Consider the following 20,905-nt stretch of genomic DNA (forward strand, 5'->3'; position numbering starts at 1 on the left):
GATTCAATGTCTAAAAGTTACCTGAAAGCCATCGGCTGATTTTTCTCCATCTTCACTGGCCACATCCTACCTCAAGCTATCATTATCTTCCACCTGGACCACTTCAGCTGCATAGAAACTGATTTCCTGGTTTCTACTCTTAGAAAGGCATTAATTGGCCTCTGTTGCACTATCTGCAAGATATTTGAGAAGCTCTGCTGCAGGTGTATAGACCAGGTAGAGTTCCTCTGTTCCACTTATCTCATTCCAGGGTCTAGGCTTGACCATCTTCTACAATACTTGTCCACTGGTCCTGGATCAGTGACTAGCAAGTAATGTGGGCTTACTGAATGCTTGAATTAATGACCAAATGGGCAAACAGTTCCTCATTTGCTCCCTGGCTGCCATAGTAGTTTATTGACCTATCCCTAGCTCCTCCCTCCACAGATTAGAAAGCCCTAAGGAGGAGATCGTATATCTTAAACACTTGCAATGACTTGGTTCATGCAAATTGCCGACAACCGTATTAAAGTTGGCACTTACAATTAAAAGGTATTGGGTCTTGCTCATCGCCCCTACCTTGTGATACTATAAGTTAAGACACTCTAGATGCATTCATGCTAGGCCTCCAGTGTTCGTTCTTCCTACAGTATGACTTGATGAAGGATATGTTCTTTTCCTTAAGACTAATTGAAATCTGAAGAAATGAACAACCCAGGTGCTTGTAAACAAAGGCTGACAGTTGATCTAGTAATACAGTAATGGATAGTGACCCTCAAACTTTCCATCCAGTCATTTCAAGTCTCTGCCTTGAGTCTCAATGGAGTCTATTCATTTATTCAAAAATATTTTTGAATGCCTATTATGTGTCAGATGTTAACAAGATGCTTGAGCATACAGGGTTAGATAATGCAGACATAAGGCTCTGTTCTTATTACATAGACAATCTGGTGACAAAAACAGACACAAACTAATACAAACAATGTATTAATTATACTTGTGTTCAATGATTACAGGAAGAGGGCAGGGTGTTTGAGAAGACCAGGTCCTCTAGGGCTTCCAAGGATGAATGGGAGCTACCTAGGTCAAGGGTTTATGTTAGGGTAATGAGAAGGAAGAAGGCATTCCAGGCAAAGGAATTTGAAACAAGGACTGTAGTTAGAATATTGAGAGTAAGAAAATCTACGGACTGTAGGTAAAATCATTGCAATAATACTAATCATCCCTGTGGTGAGAATGACTGCTTCAGGGTCAGATAGGGGGAGAATCACAGCCATTTCCATCTGACTTCTCAGGAATGTTGAAAAGAAGGTAGCAATGTAAAGATAGTGTTGAGAGCCTTTGAAGAAAGGCACTGAGAACATTCACACAGTTATTAAGCTCATTATTCATTTTGGAACTCAAGTAAAAACATTGTTTAAGCCCCTGGGCAAAACTAGTTTACCTCAGATCTCTTGCTCCCTTAAAAAAAATGCCCTCAAGGTCAGTATTCAGCTTCCCCACAGTGGATTTGTTTGGCAGTCTAGTTTGCTGAGCTACAGGTAATTAGGAATAGAATGTTCTCTCTCCTAATTATGCCATCTCCTCTACCTTCTGAAGCCATTGGAAATCCTCTTCCTTGGTCCTCTCTCCAATTAGCAACAATGGTTGCTTACAGTTCCTTCCTCTTGCAGGTTGGTCTCTGCATCCCCCACAGACGTCTACGATTTAGTAATCAAGAGATGGCTTCCTGGGTCAGTTGTAGCAGCTCACTCAATTAGCTTAGATTTGAAGCCCTGAGATTCAGATAAAATAAGGTTAATTTGGTGAATGAACCCACGGTCTTAGTTTTTCACATTTTCTTGCACATGGTGGTCCATGTTCCATCTAACTCCATGATGCTGATCACTGTGGCAAGAAGAACTAGGTTGATTTCAGCATGCTGGTAAAGATCATGGCTGATCCACAAGTGTTTCCACCCTGAGAACTGAAAGAATCAGAGTATGATATTTAAATAAGTTTGAATAACGGGATTAGAGGTTTTTGGCCATTTTTGACACTTAAAATTTTACAGTTTTAGCTTCGTTATTCTTACAATGAAAAATGACAACTGGGAGTGTGGATATAAGTGACACCAGGTAAATTATAGAGGCCAACAACATTTGAAAGTAGTGAGCTGTGAGTTGTATCCATAACTAAGATTATTTGCTCTCAAATATGTTGATTTTCCTGGTGCTTTTCTTTAAGTGCCCCTCCTGTACCCTGTATTAAACTGTATCAAATATAAATGCTAGGTTTGACTCATAGTTGACTCATAGGAAGACATGGCCTTAGGACTTGGCATCATTGTTGTATCTTCCACAGGTTGCTCAACGTTGTTGAACATCTCCTTGGTTTCTCTCCTTCAATGATTCTTTCCACCATACCATTACTGTGATTATTGTGCCCTTTTGCCATCTCCTAAGAATTTTTTTCACATGGATTCTGTTTTAATAAGATCAAATTCTTTTTTATATATTAGATGGAACTTGGAGGAAGGCCTCTTTTTTTAAATATAATTTATTGTTAAATTGGTTTCCATACAACACCCAGTGCTCATCACCCACTTTCCCCTCCCCCCCCCACCCCCCCGTCTACCCTTAGTTTGTTCTCAGTCCTTAAGAGTCTCTTATGGTTTCCCTCCCTCCCTCTCTGTAACTTTTGTTTTTTCCCCTTCCCCTCTCCCATGGTCTTCAGTTAGGTTTCTCAAGATCCACATATGAGTGAAAATATATGATATCTGTCTTTCTCTGCCTGGCTTATTTCACTTAGCATAATACCCTCCAGTTCCATCCACATTGCTGCAAATGGTCAGATTTCATTCTTTCTCATTGCCAAGTAGTATTCCATTGTATATATAAACCACATCTTTATCCATTTGTCAGTTGATGGACATTTAGGCCCTTTCCATAATCTGGCTAGAGGAAAGCCTCTTTATAAGAATTTTAGTCTTCTGAAGGATTGAGCTATAAAACAGTAAATGCATGCCAGCGGACTATTTAAATTCAGTGTAATGAAAACTTTTCTGAATCCAGTTACACAGTTTTAAAACTTACATGGTGTGTATTTATAATCTTGAATTTTACCTGTACTTTAGACAGTTGGATGAGAAGAGGATGTCAGCAGGCTGAGCTCTAGGCCAGGACCACCGCTGGGTTGTACTGTATGCTCTCCGGGGCCATGAGTCAAATCAAGTGTGTTCAGGTGTGAGTTCACGTGAGAGCTCAGTACAAGCTAATCTGAAGCCCTGGGACAGCAGGCTCAGCCCCTTTGATTCTCTGGACATGAGGGAGAAATTTCTGTATATGAGGTTAGACTAATAGATTGACTCCAAAAAACTAGAAGTTGCATGAGTATCTCAACAGGGACGTGAGACCCAAGGAGATTGTGCACCATGCATACTTGCACTGATTTGCTAAAAAGCTGGAATGAAAGCCAGGGCTTCTGGGTTCCCATTCTAATGCTCTGCTTACAACACGCCTCTAAGTTGATTCTTAAAAGTTTTCATTAAACAGAACTCCTGTGATAGTTTTAAAATATGTCTCTAAATTCTTCAGTGCATCTCCCTCCGAAAGATGGATGCTTCTCCCTTTGAGTGAGAGCTGGACTCAGTGAGTCACTTCCAATGAATAGGATATGGCAGAAGTGACAGTATGTGACAAGGTTGTAAAAGGCATCGCGGCTTCTGCCTTACTCTCTCCAATCATTTCCTCTGTGGGAAGCCAGCTGGCATGTGGTGAGAACACTCAAGCAGCCCCACAGAGAGGTCACATGGTGAGGAGCTGAGGCCTCCTGCCAACAGCTGTCTGTGTGTGTGTGTGTGTGTGTGTGTGTGTGTGTGTGTGTGTGTATGCGCATGGAAGCCAATACTCCGTGCCCAGTCAAGCCTTCACGGGACTGCAGTGCTGGCTGACATTTTGGTAGCATCCTCATGGGAGATCCCATGCCAGGACCACTTAGCTCAATCACTCCCAAACTCCTGATCTACAGAAACTTTGTGGTAGTAAATAGTTATTGACTTAGCCTGCTAAGATTTGAAGTACTTTGATGCGAGAATAAATAATTAACACAGCAGTGTATCAAGAGGCAACCTCTGTTCTAGAACTCAGTCCTCCGAGAATATCTGATGATCTCATGGAAAAATTTTTTGTCAGCCTTTATCCAATGCACAACATCAAAAAAGTCTTTTCTCAGAGTCTTAGCCCAAAGATAAATTCTCAACACAAATTAAGATTTCATCTGAGAACGAAAGTGTGTTTCATGAAGTTGTTGGAACAAGTTGCAAAAACCGCTTTTGGTACCAAGTATTCTCTCTGAGGGGCGCTGGCTGGACCCCTCCCTTAAGTTTTCCAGTTCCCCTGCTTAATCACTGCCTCAGGAAATTAACCCTGTCTCAGTGGTCCATGTTCTTCCAAAGAGAAATGCCAGCAGAATTCAGTTCTTCAACCTGCAGCTTCCCACAGAGGTACTTAGGAATAACCAAGACCATTTTATCAAGTTGGATAAAGCTGGATAAATAATTTCAGAAAGGTCTGTCATCCATCCACACAGACTTGGTTGTTCTGAAGTACGTGTTAATAGTCCGTGAGAATACAGTTCATGAGCTACCATGTTATTTCCCTGGATGTTAATTGAAGCATGTCAGCTTAAGTTAACATTTTACCTCTTCTCGAGCAAGGAAGGAGATACATTTTAGCAGCTTCTCATGGAGTTAGTAAACATGTCAGGTTCTTTGTCCTCTAAGTCAATTGTGACTGAATGAGTAATCTGTGGAAGACTTGCTTTCTGAGGATCAAAATAGTAGTGAAAGAATAACAGTGCAAAAATCCCAAACTTAAAACTCAGATTCTGTTCTATGATGGTTAATCTTAATGCTTCAGAAAACAGATTTTGACCGAATTTATCAAAGCTCCCCTTTCTCTCCATCAGTATTACCTCCTAATTTTAAGAATAAGTGACACACTCAATCCAATACTGTTCTTCTCACCTCATCAATTAGAAATAATTGGGGGTGTCCCTTCCAATAAAAAGGAAATAATGCCCCTTTTCCTTAGGTGAAAGTGTGGAAGAAAATGCTAGCGTCGTGGTCAAGCTGCTCATCAGACGCCCAGAGTGCTTCGGCCCAGCCTTGCGAGGTGAAGGAGGAAACGGTCTATTGGCAGCCATGCAGGGTGCCATTAAGATCTCTGAAAACCCAGCTCTCGACCTCCCCTCTCAGGGATATAAGAGAGAAGTGTAAGTGAATGGAATTGCCTTCTGGGCCTGATACAATTGGTGAGCTCCCAAATATTGTCAGTAAATGGATTATTAAGGAAGTGTCCATAGCTTCTCCCTAGTGGGGAAAGCACAGGTTCTTTACAGTTGTAGTTAAAACCTTTTAAATCACTTTGTCAAGCACACTGCCATCTTGACTCTCCCAAGTAAGGCTAGTGATCAGGATCACCTTCCCCCACCCCTTGCATGTCTCCTCTTCCATTCTCTCTTACACCAACTGGCAGATCGAGCTATCTAAAAGCTCTTTCAGCCCCCACTGTGCCTCCCTTACGTGGCATCACTACAGGAGGAAGCTGCAGAGACGAAAGGCTGGACCGGCCAAGGTTACGGCCACTGTCTCCCTCCAGCCCATTCCCGTTAGTGCTTAAACCTCAGTGCCTCATCCCTTACCTCACTTTTGCAGAGAGGTAGTACTCTCCGCTTTCCCTCCCGAAAGTGTTTTGATTTGATTCCTCAGGTAAAAAAAGAGAGCTGCACGGGGCCCTGGCATGACTCAGTTAAGTGTCCGACTCTTGGTGTCGACTCAGGTCATAATCTCACAGTTCATGAATTCGAGCCCCGCGTCAGGCTCTGTGCTGACAGCAGGAAACCTGTTTGGGATTCTCTCTTCCTCTCTCTCTGTCCCTCCCCCCACTTCACTCTCTCAAAATAAATACATAAATTTTAAAAAGAGAGAGAGACAAAGAGAGCTGTAGAATGTGAAAAATCACAGCATTGATAATCCCGGTATTTAAGGGTTCGGGATGTAGTTGGTGGGTTGGTGGACTGTCTTGTCCTTGTGTATTGGGACCAGTTCCCTTTCCTTTATTATAGCCTCTATATTAGACCCCAGAATCTAGAGAGTGGGTATAACCCCATAGGGGTACCTGTCTAGGCAGTTGGGGTTCATTTGCTTATTATTTGCTCTGGTAGGTGATCTGGTAGAATTAGAAAAAACCCAAAACATCAGCTGCTCCACCTTCCTCATGTGGCATGAGAAGAAACAGAGGCCAGGGTCGTACAGCTTGTTACCAACAGAGCCAGGGCATGGACTTACTCCAATATGCTTTCCATGCACGTTCAGGGTGGAAAATGGAATGAAGAGTTGGTGGGAACTTTGGGAAATCCTGCTCCACTCCACGGGTCTGCAGGATCAGCTCATGTCAGTACTTAGGCCTTGAAGTTCAGAGGACCTAGGAATTCCGTGGACAAACATTTGGGTCCTTTGAGCTTACTGAGTAAAACCACGTTGTTGGGAGGGAGGGTGCCCAAGGGAAAGGATATGGGATCCTTAGGATGAGCAGAGGGTTTCATTTTCCTGCAGTTCATGTCCAATAACATGGCCACACCTGCCAGGCTTCCTCACACCTTCCCCATGTTGGTTCTCTTTCCGCAGCACGGAGGACGGTGAATATGAAGAAGAGATCGTGCACATGGGCAATGCAATTATGTCTTTCTATTCAGCCCTTATAGATCTCCTGGGCCGCTGTGCTCCTGAAATGCATGTGAGTTCCCACTGGGCAACTTTGAGGGGCTTGAGCAAAAGAGCACTGGAGATTTCCTGAACGTAATTTCTTCTTCAGTCTCTGGCATTTCTCTCAGTTCCTTTTAGCTACTAGAGTAGTTTCCACCTCTCATAGCTGATGCCGCAGGCTTCTAAGGAATGATTCCTGAGCAAGTCCCTGTGTTGTGTGATTTCTCTGTGGCGCTAGTTGGGCACATCCTCCACATATTCTGTCTTATAAGCCCCCCCAAATTATGTTTCCATTCCATCAATTTGTCCAGAATGTGACCAACTTGATTCTTGACTGTGGCCACTGGTGCACTCCACATGGAAAATCCTCTTTTCCCAATGCCCTGTGGTGTTAGGCACCAGGAAGGCAGTCTCTTTCCCTGGCTCATGTGTGATTATTTCCCAGAGGTAAACTTCGCAGGCAAAAGGAAAAAAAAAAATAGATGCTTCTATTTTTATGGGATGACTTCTCAGGCTTCCACTTCTGTCCTAAAAAGTTATGTTCCTCCTCTTCCCTTTCCACCTCTGCTCAGGGATGAGCGAGAGTGACCTTATTTCACATAAGGCCTCACATGATTAGGAAAGGAGGAAATAATTCCATTTTATATCAAAATAGAAAAGTTTAAAAATATTTTTCATTAAAAAATGTCCTTGATCATTTCTTAAAAGAACTCTTTGATTTGCTCATTCAAGCCTCTGGTGCCTGCCTGCCTCTTCCTGCACTGCTCACCGCATTTGGATTAAGCCAGGGTATCTCTCAAACGTGGTTTGCAATGCAGATTGGGTTAATATCAACAGTGGTATCTAGTGTTGATGAGACTGTGTATTTGGTCATTGACAGGTTAACAATAGATATGTTGTATTTTTTTTTAATTCTTACAAAAGACAGAACTCATTAAAATAGTGGCTTTCAAACTTTTTGACCAAAAAAAAAATTGTTTTAGCCATAGTAAGAAATTTAATTTACCTTGCAACCCACCATATATATGTATATATGCATATATATGTGTATATATATATATGTGTGTGTATGTGTATATATATATATATATGTATGTATGTGTGTGTGTGTATATATATATATATATATATATATATATATGTATGTATATATTCCAGAAACTAAATTTACCATTCCTACAGACACTGCATGCTAACATTTTCTTTTCTATACTAATCTACTTCATGCTTTTTAATGCAGGTCACAACCCCCTAATGTGATTGCACAGCCCACTAATTGGTCACGACCTATAGGTTAGGACACTGCACTAAAGTATCCAGTCTTCTCTTTCTTCCAGTATGTTATGGGCCTGCCTAAAACACAGTCTAGCCCATTTGCAAATCCATCTACAAGTGGGTAGGGAAACTATCCCAATGTGGAAGAATCCAGGTTAAAAGTACTGTGCATAGAAGAAAGTCTAAATCTTGCTAAAGGAGCCTGATCAGAATTCTTAACTGAGGATTCTGGTTCCTACTGTGATAAATCAGCCTCATCCACATAAGCCCATCTTTCCATTTTTGTGCCTTTCAACAACTGAAGCTTTAAAGGGAGGAAGGGAAAAACTAGCATGTTCTACAGTCTTGGGGCAGGATGAGGCAGGTTGTCAGTTCCCTCATCACTGGCCATCACTTGAGAAAGCAAGTTACACATTTGGCTTATTCTCAGGAAGACAGCATTGTGGGACAGGTAAGCCATCAGAGCTGCTCCATCCGGGAAGGAGTTCCTTCCTTCCTTACTGCCCCTCTGGCTTGACAGTTGACACATAACCCTTCTCAGCACCCTTCCCTCAGGCTCCTACTCTGTAAGTGGTGGTTGGAGGGGAGGAGCCGTCATCACCCGTGCAGATTCCATCCTGAGCTCATAACAGTTCAGTTTGCAGCTGAGAGCCTGTTCTCAGAAGCTTACCCACTGTCCTCATGTTCTGGATATGCACCTGTACACACTGGTTGGCTCATTCATGATCATATGGATCAGGTTATCCATCTCGGGATACCTCTGCTTAGACACTCACATTCTCTAGGACATTCTCTATCAATACCTCTTGCCCACCCCCAACCCCAGCATTAATCAAACTTTTAGGAAGGTGAAATTCGTAAGTAACTTCTATATTTTAGCTGAATTCTAAAGTCTGGAATTGTGGCCACAATGTCAACACTTCTGTCATGGCCACTGAGAATTCCGTGTATTGCAGTCACACTGAAAATCCCCAGCAGCCTGCACATTTACTGCAGAGACTTGATCCCATAACGGCATAACCACTGTAATCACAGCAAAGGAATCGAGTGACCTCCTTGTTCAGAGTTATTCCCTCAGTAGCACCTCCTCGAGAAAATCAAAAAAAGAAAGCTCCCTTCTTTCCCTATGGCCATAAGTGTCTATGGCAATTAGAGAAATATAGAAGTGTACCGACCCCTTAAGGAGAACTATTTCACTGCCAGAGGTTTGGAGGTGGGGTGGTGAGGGGTGTGGGAACTTCCTTTATGTCATTCTCCAACCCTGCATTGCAGCTTATCCAGACAGGAAAGGGGGAAGCCATCCGGATCAGGTCAATCCTGCGCTCCCTGGTCCCCACTGAGGACCTGGTTGGGATCATCAGCATCCCCTTGAAGCTGCCTTCCCTGAACAAAGGTAAGAGAAGCAGCTGAAGGCTGAGTTCTGCCAGTCTCCCAGGGGGCCACTCGCTCAGGGGCTGGACTGTGTACTGGTAGGTAGCCTGTCTTTCCAGGCTCCTACTCATGGGACAGGCAGCACTGGGAAAGGTTGCTCTTTTCTGGCAATGAGGAATTCTCTCCTCCTGGCTCCAGCTAGCTGCTGTCTCCTCTGGTCTGCTGTCGGAGACTCCTGTACCCTTTTCCCCATGGGGAGGGCCAGTCTAGACCTCACAGTCCTCTGAGTGCTCTAACCCTCTGGAAGGAAGCTGATGGAATGGAACCAATGAAAGCTCTCCTCTCACCTCAGCCTTCTTTCTCCTTTGCCTCAGTGTCCCCGGATTGTGCAGCCAGGTGGGCAGCAGACGGCTAGGGCCTGACTTGGGCTCCCTTCCACCACAGCCCCGTGAACCTCATGTCCATGGATATAAAGAGGTTTTCACCCAGTGCTACTTGCCAGATGACCTTTGGCATCGATCAATGTTAGCTTTGCAAAACCTATACTTTCTCAAAAGGATTCAATTTCTCCATGTCACTGCACTTGCTATCCAGGCAGTTTCCTCCTGGCAGTTGGAGGAATTGAAAAGATAACATGACTCTGACTATTACAGTGTTTCCCAAACTGGTGTTACACAGAACATTTTTGTAGAAAACATTAATTGCTGTATGTGTTAAGAAGTTTGGAGTAATATAAGTTTGGGAAATGCCTTGGGATATATCACATTTTTTCAGCATAATTGAGCTACAATATATAATATTATGTAAGTTTAAGGTATACAGTGTGATTGTGTGTGTGTGTGTGTGTGTGTGTGTGTATTTTGCAGGTGTTTACCACAATAAGTTTAGTTAACACATCCTTGACCTTACATAATTACCTTTTTTGTTGTTCTATTGAGAGTATTAAAGCTCTACTCTCACAGCAACTTTCAAGGATATAATACAGTATTGTTAACTTAGTCACCATGCTATATATACCATTAGATCCCTGACTTACTCATCTTATAACTGAAAGTTTGTGCTCTTGGACCAGCATCTGCTCATTTACCCTACCTCCCCCATGACCTGGTAATTATCATTCTACTCCATGTTTCTATAATTTGAGTGTTTTTAGATTATACATATAAGTGAGACCATACAATATTTGTCTTTCTCTGACTTATTTCACTTAACATGATGTCCTCAAGGTCCATTCATGTTACTGCCAATGGCAAGATTTCCTTCTTTCTTATAGCTGACTAATATTCCTGTGTGTGTGTGTGTGTGTGTTTGCATTTTCTTTATCCATTCATCCATCAACAGACACTTAGACTGTTGCCATGTCTTGGCTCTGGTGAATAATGCCACAATGAACATACGGATGCAGATATCTCTTTAAGATGATGATTTTGTTTCCTTGGGGAATATACCCAGAAGGGGGATTGCTGGGTCATATGATAGTTCGATTTTTCATTATTTTGAGGAATCTTCATACTGTTTGCCATGGCACCTGCACCAGTTTACATTCCTACCAACAGTGCACATGAGTTTCCTTTACTCCAAATCCTTGCCAGTATTTGCTATTCCCTGTCTTTTTGAAAATAGCAATTCTAATAGGTATGAGGTGATAGCTCATTGTGGTTTTGATTTGCATTTCCCTGATGATTTAATGTTGAGCAACTTCTTGTGCGCCTGTTGGTCATTTTCATGTCTTTAGAAAAATGTCTTTTCAAGCCCTTTGCCCATTTTTTTAAAGTGTGTTTGTTTAGAGAGAGACAGAGGCAGTGCAAGAGGAGAGGGGCAGAGAAAGAGGGAGAAAGAAACCCAAGCAGGCTCTGTGCTGCCAGAGCAGAGCCCAACATGGGGCTCAAACTCATGAAACTGAGATCGTGACCTGAGCCAAAACCAAGAGTCTGATGCTCAACCAGCTGAACCACCCAGGCACCCCTCAAGTCCTTTGGCCGTTTTTAATTGGGTTTAGGGTCTTTTTCTTGTGAATTCTATGAGTTCCTTATGTCTTTTGGATTTTAACTCCCTGTCGGATGGTTTGCAAGTATTTTCTCCTATTGTGTAGGTTGCTATTTTGCTTCGTTGTTGTTTTTTCTTTGTTGTGCAGGAGTTTTTTCTTTTAGGTAGTCCCACCTATTAATTCTTGGTTTTGTTGCCTGTGCTGCTGGTGTCATATCCAAAAAAAAAATATTTCCAAGACTGAAGTCAAGGAGTTTACCTTTTATGTTTTCTTCTGGGAGTTTTACAGTTTCAGGTCTTCCATTTCCTTAGTCCATTTTGAGGTAATTTTTGTGAGTGGTGTAACTATGGGTCCAGTTTCATTCTTTTGAGTATGAATATGTAGTTTCCCCCAACACCATTTTTTGAAGAGAGTGTCCTTTCCCCATTGAATATTTTTGGCTTCTTTGTCAAATATTAGTTGACCATATATGCATAGGTTTATTTCTGCCTCTCAACTGTATTCCATTGGTCTGTGTGTCTGGAATTCATCCATTTTTTCTGGGTTGTCCAATTTGTTGGTGCATAATTAAGCATAATAGTCTCTTGTGGTTTTTTATATTTGTGTGGTAACCATTGTAACATCTCCTTTGTTTATAATTTTCTTTATTTCAGCCCTCTTTTTCTTGGTAATTCTAGCTAAATCTTTATCAACTTTATCTTTTCAAAAGTCAGCTATTAGTTTTGTTGATCATTTTAGTGTCTTTTCCATTCCTTATTTATTTCTGTTCTTTTTTTTTTCCTTCCTTATGTATGGGAGTATTCTGGATCTAACTATATACTTATCCATATTACCAGTGTGTTTTATGTTTTCATGTTATTGTTTAGTATCCTTTTATTTAAGCTTGAAGAACTCCTTTCAGGGGTACCTGGGTTGCTCAGTCAGTTAGTGTCTGACTTTTAATTTTGGTTCAGGTCATGATCTCATGGTTTGTGGGATAAAGTCCCACATCAGGCTATGTGCTGACAGTATGGAGTCTGGTTGGGACTCTCTCTTTCTCCCTCTTTCTGCCCCTCCCCTTATTGTACTCCCTCTCCCTCTAAATAAGTAAATAAGTAAATGGGGGGAAAAAAGAAATCCTTTCTGCATTTCTTTTTTTTTTATTGTTTTTTAACACTTATTTATTTCTGAGAGATCGCAAGCAAGGGTGGGGCAGAAAGAGAAGGAGACACAGAATCTGAAGCAGGCTCCAGGCTCTGAGCAAGCTGGCAGCACAGAGCCTGATGTGGGGCTCAGAAACATGAACTGTGAAATCATGACCTGAGCCAAAGTCGGATGCTCAACCGACTGAGCCACCCAGGCACCACTCTTTCAGCATTTCTTGTAAGGCAGGTCTAGTGGTGATGAATTTCCCCAGCTTTTGTTTGTTTGGGAAGGTATTTCTCTCACCTCCACTTCTGAAAGACAACTCCACTAGGTAAAGTATTCTTGGTTGGCGTTTTTTTTCATTTAGCACTTTGCATGTATCATCCCATCTCTCCTAGCTTGCTGCAGAGTTTTTCTGCTGAGAAATATACTGAGAGCCTAATGGGGGTTCGCTGGTGTCGGTGAAATTTTTTCTTTTGCTCCTTTTACAATTCTTTTTGCCTTTTATTTAGACAGTTTTAGTATAATGGGTCTTGGAAAAGATCATTTCAGATTGAAATTAAAGGGTGACTTATTAGCTTCATGACCTTGGATGTCCACAGATCTCTCTGGGTTTGGGAAGATCTCAATGGTATTTAAATAAGCTTTCTCCTTCTTTGCCCTCTCTTCTTCTTGTGGGACTTGAATGATGTGTAGATTGTTCCTCTTAATGGTGTCCCATAAATCCTATAGGCTTTCTTCATTTTCATTCTTTTTTCTTTTTGTTCCCCTTAATGGGAAATGTCAAATGATCCTTCTTTAATTTCATGGATTCTTCTGCTTGGGCCAGGGTGGTGTTGAAGTGCTCTACACAATGAATTCTTTCATTCAGTCACTGTATTCTTGAGCTGCAAAATTTGTTTCTTTATGTTTTTGACCTCTGAGCACCTTGAGAATAATTATTTTGAATTATTTGCCAAGTAATTCATGTGTCTCCATTGTCTTTGGGGTCAATTACTAGAAGTTTACTGTGTTCCTTTTGTGGTGTCCTGTTTCCCTTCTCTGTTGTGATACCTATAGCCTTGCATAGATACCTGCACCCTGGGAGAAACAGTCGCCCCTTCACACTTCATGGACTGACTTTGGTAAGGAAACACCCTCACCTGCAGGTGGGGGCGTGTTAGAGTGTGCTGTGACCCCAGATCTCATGGGACAGGGCACCAAGCACAGGTGTGTGCTTTGGGTTTAGATCTGGAGCTTGGGGGGCATGATGTCTTGGCAGCTCAGGCCACTGCGGTCCACCACACTGATAATTATGCGGTCCTTGGCAAGTCCTGCTGGAGATCCTCAGTAGCTGCAAGGGCTATTGGGATCCTCGGCAGTGAAGTCCATATCTAACAACTAGGAAGAAGGTAGGCAGTGATGGTAGCTGCAGCCGGTGATGTGTACACTCTGCTGCAGGGACCAACTGCAGGTGCCTGTGTAGTGGCACAGGCCAGTTGCAGACACACGTGGAGTGTGAGCAGCAGTGAGCAGGGTGAGCAGCAAGTATCAGGGTGAACTATATGGAGGCACTAGCACCTGCAGGGACCCTGGCTGTCAGCATGCATGCCTGCGGCTGCAGGGTCTCACCACAGGTGCACAGCAGTGGTAGCCAGTGACAAGACTCAGGCCAGTGAGATGCAAGTTCACAGTTGAAGGTGCCAGCTGAGATGAGCCCAGCAGTGCAGGCCACTGACTGGAGGCAAGGCCAGAGCTGGGCCCACAAGCAGCTGTGGGGCCCTGGTTGTCTGCATGTACTCCCGTGGCTGCAGGATCTTACCACGGGTGTACGCATGGAAACAGAGGCCAGTGATGGAAGTCTTCCCAAGTGTGCCCACAATGGTGGGTATCAGCTACAAGGGTCTGGGCTGGCATCTTGAATCAGTACAGCTGCAGAGCCCAGGACTGGCTGCCAATGCAGATCAGGGTTCTGGCATTGAGAGAGATGGGAGTGAGAAGAGACCCAGGTGGCTGGGCATCTGCAAACACAAAACCTGGGAAACCTGCCAGGGTTTCACGGTGGCTAATGCTGGGTGTTGGTTTCTTCACTGGCAAGAGCTGCTGGGGTCCTCTGCAGAGCAGGTCACTGGTGACCACAGTGACTCCCACTGCCTGGTTGATGCAAGTGGCCCTTGCCCTTCTTTCTTTTCCTGAGACCTCTCCCTTCACTGGGCTCTAGCTGGGGTGAGACAGAAGGTATCCTTCATGTAGCTCCCCAAAAGGTAAAGGAGATGATTGTTCACCCCATTCTCTTTACCCAGTGAAGGGAACTCTTTCTAGATGAGCAGCTCCTGCTTGGCCCTGAACAGTGCCAGCCTGGGATAATGCCGGCAAAATGTATCCTTACTTTCTTGTGCAGTGATTCTCAGGTTTTTTGTTCCACTGTGTTACTGAAGTTTCTTACGTTGACCTCTGGCTTCTCCCAGTGCTGTTTTTGTTCATGGATAGCTAATTGTTGATCTTTGTGGGTCTCTTACTTCTCAGTCTTGGTGATATCAATCTCAAAAATGTTGTGCTTATCATGAAGAACAAAGATTATAGAGCCTTTGAAAAAACATGTGATAAAAGAAATGTCAAACTCAGAATTACCCAAACTTTTTGAGCACAAAACACTTAGTAGTATCCTATAAAATGAATGTTCCTCAGAACATGAGTCTCAGAGATTAATTCAGCCTCGCCATTCAGATCTGGCTCCCCCTGGTGTTCAGCAGAGGCAGGTAGCTTCTTGTTGGGAAGGTCCCCTTCTCTCCTTGCTTGGCCAGAGCCCTGCACTGATCCCTGCGTTGAATGAGGCTCTGGGCTGGATAGGACTAAACCTTTGTGGCTCTCAAGGTAATTTATGAAGTACAGTATGTAAATATGCTCTGATTTACCTTGATCATTTAGGGGCTCTTTTTCCTATTTTTTGATGTTAACAAACTTTGAAACTCCTGTCTTTATTCTCTAAGTCAAGCAGTTTTTATTTTCTTCATGGTATTCCTCACTTCACCTTTGAACTTTGGTATTAAAATAAGATTAGAATTATTGGAAGATCTGTCCTCAATTTCACCTAAATCAGATAATAGTTTCCAAATACTAAGAGAATATTTCCTCAGCTTTGTGCTATTTATGATGTAATGGCTACAGACAAGACACACTCTTAAACTTAATCTCCCTTACATTTTCTTCCTTCATTTCTTCTGTCTTCAGTCAACAAAGCAAAAAAACCAAGCCCGATTCCTGGCATTTGCCCATTTTGTGTGGTGTAAGTACTCTCACCATGGTCCATTTCAGGCTCTCAATGTGTGTCACTGAGCCACGGAGTTGGAAAGAGAATGCACATAGCACACCACTGTATTGTATTTCCAACATGCAAATTAAACAGATATAAATAACCTCAAAAATATAGTTGATAGCAAAGTCATTAGGAGGTGATGCGTTTTGAGTATTTGTCACCTTTCTAAATATAATTTACTTAATTGTAAATTTTAGTTGTTGATAATGAGTATGTCTAACAACTGGCTCAAGAAAATTCCTGAAATGTAAGCAACCGGCTGTTCCAAGCGAGTATCCGCTGGCTGCAGCACAATACTGTATTCCTGTTGCTTGCTAGGAGAACAAGGTGTGTAGACAGACACACTCTGTGTGGCCTTTGAGTCTGTGGAGATAGAAAAGGGGCCATGACGTTCTCTGTGTGTCTTTCAGATGGGTCGGTCAGCGAGCCAGATATGGCAGCCAACTTCTGCCCTGACCACAAGGCACCCATGGTGCTGTTCTTGGATCGTGTTTATGGCATTAAGGATCAAACTTTTCTGCTCCACTTGCTAGAGGTTGGATTTTTACCTGACTTAAGAGCCTCTGCCTCTCTAGATACAGTAAGTGGCTAAAATAAGGAAAACTATCTTTTTCCCATCATTGTATGTTAGTAACATTGGATTTCAAAGTGATTATTTTCTATCTCCTCACTGATTACATGTTAGCAGTCGGCTTTAAAGGTAAGAAAATAGAAGTACCAAGAAATGGAAGGTCTTAATTTGTTGGGCCAGAGAATTAAATGTAGGTAAACTCGACCTCACATATTTAATCCAAATTCCTCTGTTGCAAGTTTCTCAACCTTGGCACTATCTGGTGTGGGGGTACATCCTGTGTATTATAGGATATTTAGCACCATCCCTTGACCTCTACCCATTAGATACCAGTAGCACACCCATAAAACCAATTCTGGATAGCATCAAATGTCCCCTAGGGGACAGAATCTCCCTTGGTTGAGAACCAGGGCTTGTTGCTTATGAAAAGGTCTGGCTGGCAGCATTATAGGCTGGAAATACTCTTCCCACTCTCCTTAAGTTTCATGCACTGACCATCAGGAAAGATAATCTCCAAGCCAAGCAGTTTTGGAGCTTTGGGCATGGCAAGGTCAAGACCAGAGGCCAAGTCAAACCCAAGTTTGAAAGTCAAGGGTGAAGTATAGTAATCCAACATCAACAGACATCAAGACAGAGGCCCCAGGAGTTATAAAGCATAGAAGCATGATTGTCCAAGTCAGAAACAGTGCACCAGAAGTCCTGGGTCCAAGGAGAAAAGAACAATTCGATCAGCGTAAGTCTAAAAACATCTTGCCAATGTAAGGTTACTTTTTTGGAGAGCCAGAAGATGCAGGTCTTCTTAATCAATCATAAAGTCTCTCAAAGGCTCCACCTAGTGTCCAATAGAGATAGAAGTCTGAGCTCTGTGATGGGTGGTCAGCTAGCCAGTACCTTAACTGGGATGGATTTCATTTGAATGGGTTACTCGCAAATGTATAGGATCACCCAGAAATGGGAAGCAATACAATTCCCAGTCTGAATGGAAGATCCATTCTTATTTTTGGCATGGTGTTAAGAAATGACATATTCCTGAAGGTGTTTGGGACATATGATCGTTTTGGATAATTAAAACATTGCTTCCACAGCTACTTTTGTTTTGAGTTTTTTCTATAAATTACTTGATAAAAAAAATGGTAATTGTTTTCACTTTTGGGACATTCCCAAGGTTCCTGATCAAAGCATTTGGGTTTTTTATAGGTCAAATAAATAGCAAATTCTGTTCTTCCATTTGGTGTTCAAATCACATGCTTGTCTAGGCACAATCTGCAGCAAAATAAGCTAAATGTTCAGTTCCTTAACACATGCATTTTTATGCATTCTCTTTTGAAAACTTTTAAGCCACTGGAATCAAAGCTCTGTCCTTCCCCATTGTGACAACTCTATTTACCAAAATGATAAATGTGAAAGATTTGCTATTTCTTTCAGTAGGATTACTAAGTCTTATCAAAGACAAACTTTTGATAATTAATAGGAATACCCAGAAATGTGTACAGTTCAAGACAGTTTATCATGTCATAACTTACAGAAAATGTGTTACAGATACAATGGCTATGATAATCACAGGAAATAATGATAAGATTTTATCTTTGTGGATCTCAAGGTTTCTTTTGAAGTTGCCCAGTTTTCAAAGATGGTAGCTAAGAACGCTTTGACTAAGTGTCAGTAACTGGGCCTGCCTTGTGTCTAGCCTAAGTGAATGAGAAAGAACACTGAGAATTAAAGGAGAGTTTTTGAGTGAGTCCTAAGTTTATGTTCCTTGTACCCTTTTCCCATCAAAGGTAGGTTCTCTTTAGTGAATTCTACCCTCGTGCCATTTATCAGATAGTGAATTGCTCACAATGCTCATAAATTAAGTGATAAGGTCACAGCTCCACTTTCTCTCTGTAAACCTGTCACAAAACCAGTGGTTTGACGGCTCGCTTGGCCAGTAGCCACTTACTAATCTCAAAATCACCTCAGGACAAATTGTGAGTCTGCACAAGGTGAGAAAAAAGAGCTAAGACAGAATAATAACATAGTAGCTTGGCAGTTGGACTTTGCAAACATGAAGAATGTTGGGTTAGACTGGTCATCCGCTGATTTTAATAGGTTTTAGGATCCCTCTTTGAAGGGAACAGATGTTTGTGGATCATTTGGAATGAGTTAGGACCAGCCAGCCTTTGCTTTCCTTCTGTTTATTTTTTTTCTTTTAACCTGGTTTTTTTTTTTCCATTTAAAATGCAAAAGAGAAGTAGGTCTGCTGACAAGGTAGGGAGTTGTTCACTCTGTTACTGTGAAACACTGTGATGCGTAAGCTTTCCAACCTGCTAGACAGGATCTCCATATGCAGGGTAAGCTGTGCTCTGTCTTTCCCAAGGTGATTAACCAGTGTCCCAATTCCCTTTCCTAGGTTTCCCTAAGCACCACAGAGGCCGCGCTTGCACTAAATAGGTATCTATGTTCTGCTGTGCTTCCGCTCCTCACAAGATGTGCCCCTCTCTTTGCCGGAGCAGAACACTACACCTCTTTGATCGATTCTACACTACAGACAATATATAGGCTTTCCAAGGGACGTTCCCTCACCAAAGCTCAGAGGGACACCATAGAAGAATGTTTGCTTGCCATTTGCAAGTAAGTACCCTGGCCTGTGGTTTTCACCTCCATGTGTGCATCCGTGTCAACTGCATTTAATTGTATAATTGATAATCTGGTGACTCCAGCTTAAGGAAGCTTCCAGGCCTTAGCCATACACCAACGTCTCCCCAGACATCTCCTCTTAGGTTATGCGGGGACTCCCACTTACCTCAAGTTTGCTGATCACCTCTGCATGGAGTCTCATCTCTCACTATGGAGAAATGGGGGGCACAGCTCAGGCTCTTGCCCTGAGGGTTGGTGGAACAGAAGATGAAACTGTCTTTCAGGCCTTAAGTATTCAGATTAAGAACTAATGTTTTGGTTCCTAAAACCAGAAACCAAGATTTTCCTTCTCTAAGTGAGTGGACCTTTACACAGAGACCAGATGTAAGAGTATGAATCAAAGCAGCCTACCTGTAAGCCTCAAAGAACCTGGAGCAAAGATAAGAAGGAATCTCCAGTCCCAGGGGGGAATGAATGGCAGTAGTTTTCACCACTGCAGATAGGTATCAGAGCAACCAAGGAAAATGGTAAAGTCAACCCAAGAGACTTGGATCCTCAGAAAACTGTCAAGTCTGATAGGGTCAAAGGAAGAAGGCCCCTTCCAATAGCAGGTGTCAGCAATATGGTCCAGATGCTGATTTGCTGTGTTAAGCCAGTGTTTTCTGCCTTGGAATCATATAGGGAGCTACAAAATAAATATCCAGTGTCCATGCCATACCTCAACCCCCAAAATCAAACCTTTAGTAATGGGACCCAGGCTTATAATTTTTGAAGCTCCCCAGGTGCCTCCGTAATACAGCCAAGATTGAGAACCACTGCTCTGGGATGTCCAGGAGATAGGCCCAGCAGGTGTCCCTGTAGTGGCCCGCTGGATATGGTCCTTATTCTTGTTGAATGAATGGTTTCCTAATCACACAAGAGATGACTATGTACTGGGGGGGGGGGGGGGATTAGGGCTACCTAGAAAAAAAAGCAATAATTAGTAATGAATTTTATATTATAATTCCAAGATTTAGAGACAAGGCCATTTACTTGCTGTATATTTCACTTTTTACTCCAGGACTTTTTATCACAAGGCCAGCTCTTGGAAAAGTTGTCAGCCAGATGAGTTCTCTTGTCCATCTCCATTCGCATCCATTCTCCTTGTAGGATTTCTTTCCTGACATTCCAACATTTAACATCAGTCATTAACTTGGCCTCCATGGCTCCTTGTGCATCTGTGGTTGGAAGTCAGTAGGTCTTGAACTGAACATACATGCTAAATTATGTATATGGGCACTTTTCTGTGCAGAGAATTTGGACATTCCATTCAATTTTTAAAAGCCTTGGTAATCTAAAAATAAAAGTGAATCAATGTTGTTTATCTCTCCTTTCTCTATTTCAGAATTGTACCAACTACCAACGCCATGAACTCTTCGATAATTTGATAAATTGTTCGCTAATTGATTATAGTATTTGCCTGTTTAAGGAGGGTTGTTTTGTTTTGTTTTGTTTTGTTTTGTTTTGTTTTGTTTTGTTTTTTTGAGGACAGAGCCTTAACCTAAAGAAATGATTCCAATAATGAGGATTTCAGAGATTGGATAGTAACTCAGAGGGTCTTAAACTCCCTTGCAGTCACACCAGTAGGTGGCCTCAGATTCCACCTATGCACTGGTCAACTCCATCATCCTTTGCAGAGTTCAAGGAGACAGTTGGCCCTTAGAGATGGCTGTAAAATCAACTGCACCTTCTTTCTATTATATTCTTTGTACATAATCCGTAACTATATTTTGATGATGCATAGACTCTAGGACATCTTATCACCTGGTGATTAGACTTTACCTTAGGTATCTCACTTCGTTAGCCACACATTCCCCTTTTATGTTTTAAATATACAGTTGACCTTTGAATGACACGGGTTTGAATTGTACAGGTCCAGTTGTATGTGGATTTTTTCAATTA

General features: G+C 42.3%; 1 protein-coding gene across 1 annotated transcript in view; it reads left to right on the top strand.

The window, feature by feature from the left end:
- RYR3 (ryanodine receptor 3) overlaps window positions 1–20,905 on the top strand; it is a 365,900-nt gene that overhangs the window by 230,876 nt on the left and 114,119 nt on the right. Inside the window, exons 44-48 of the mRNA XM_047075357.1 lie at window positions 5,052–5,232; window positions 6,647–6,755; window positions 9,272–9,392; window positions 16,188–16,357; window positions 18,738–18,958. Of these exons, the coding sequence (XP_046931313.1) occupies window positions 5,052–5,232; window positions 6,647–6,755; window positions 9,272–9,392; window positions 16,188–16,357; window positions 18,738–18,958 (802 nt within the window). The remainder of the gene's footprint in view (window positions 1–5,051; window positions 5,233–6,646; window positions 6,756–9,271; window positions 9,393–16,187; window positions 16,358–18,737; window positions 18,959–20,905) is intronic.

The sequence above is a fragment of the Lynx rufus genome, unplaced genomic scaffold, assembly GCF_022079265.1.
Source record: "Lynx rufus isolate CCGP_SWC_20201006 ecotype Redwood Valley unplaced genomic scaffold, mLynRuf1.p SCAF_13, whole genome shotgun sequence".
Classification (NCBI taxonomy): domain Eukaryota; kingdom Metazoa; phylum Chordata; class Mammalia; order Carnivora; family Felidae; genus Lynx; species Lynx rufus.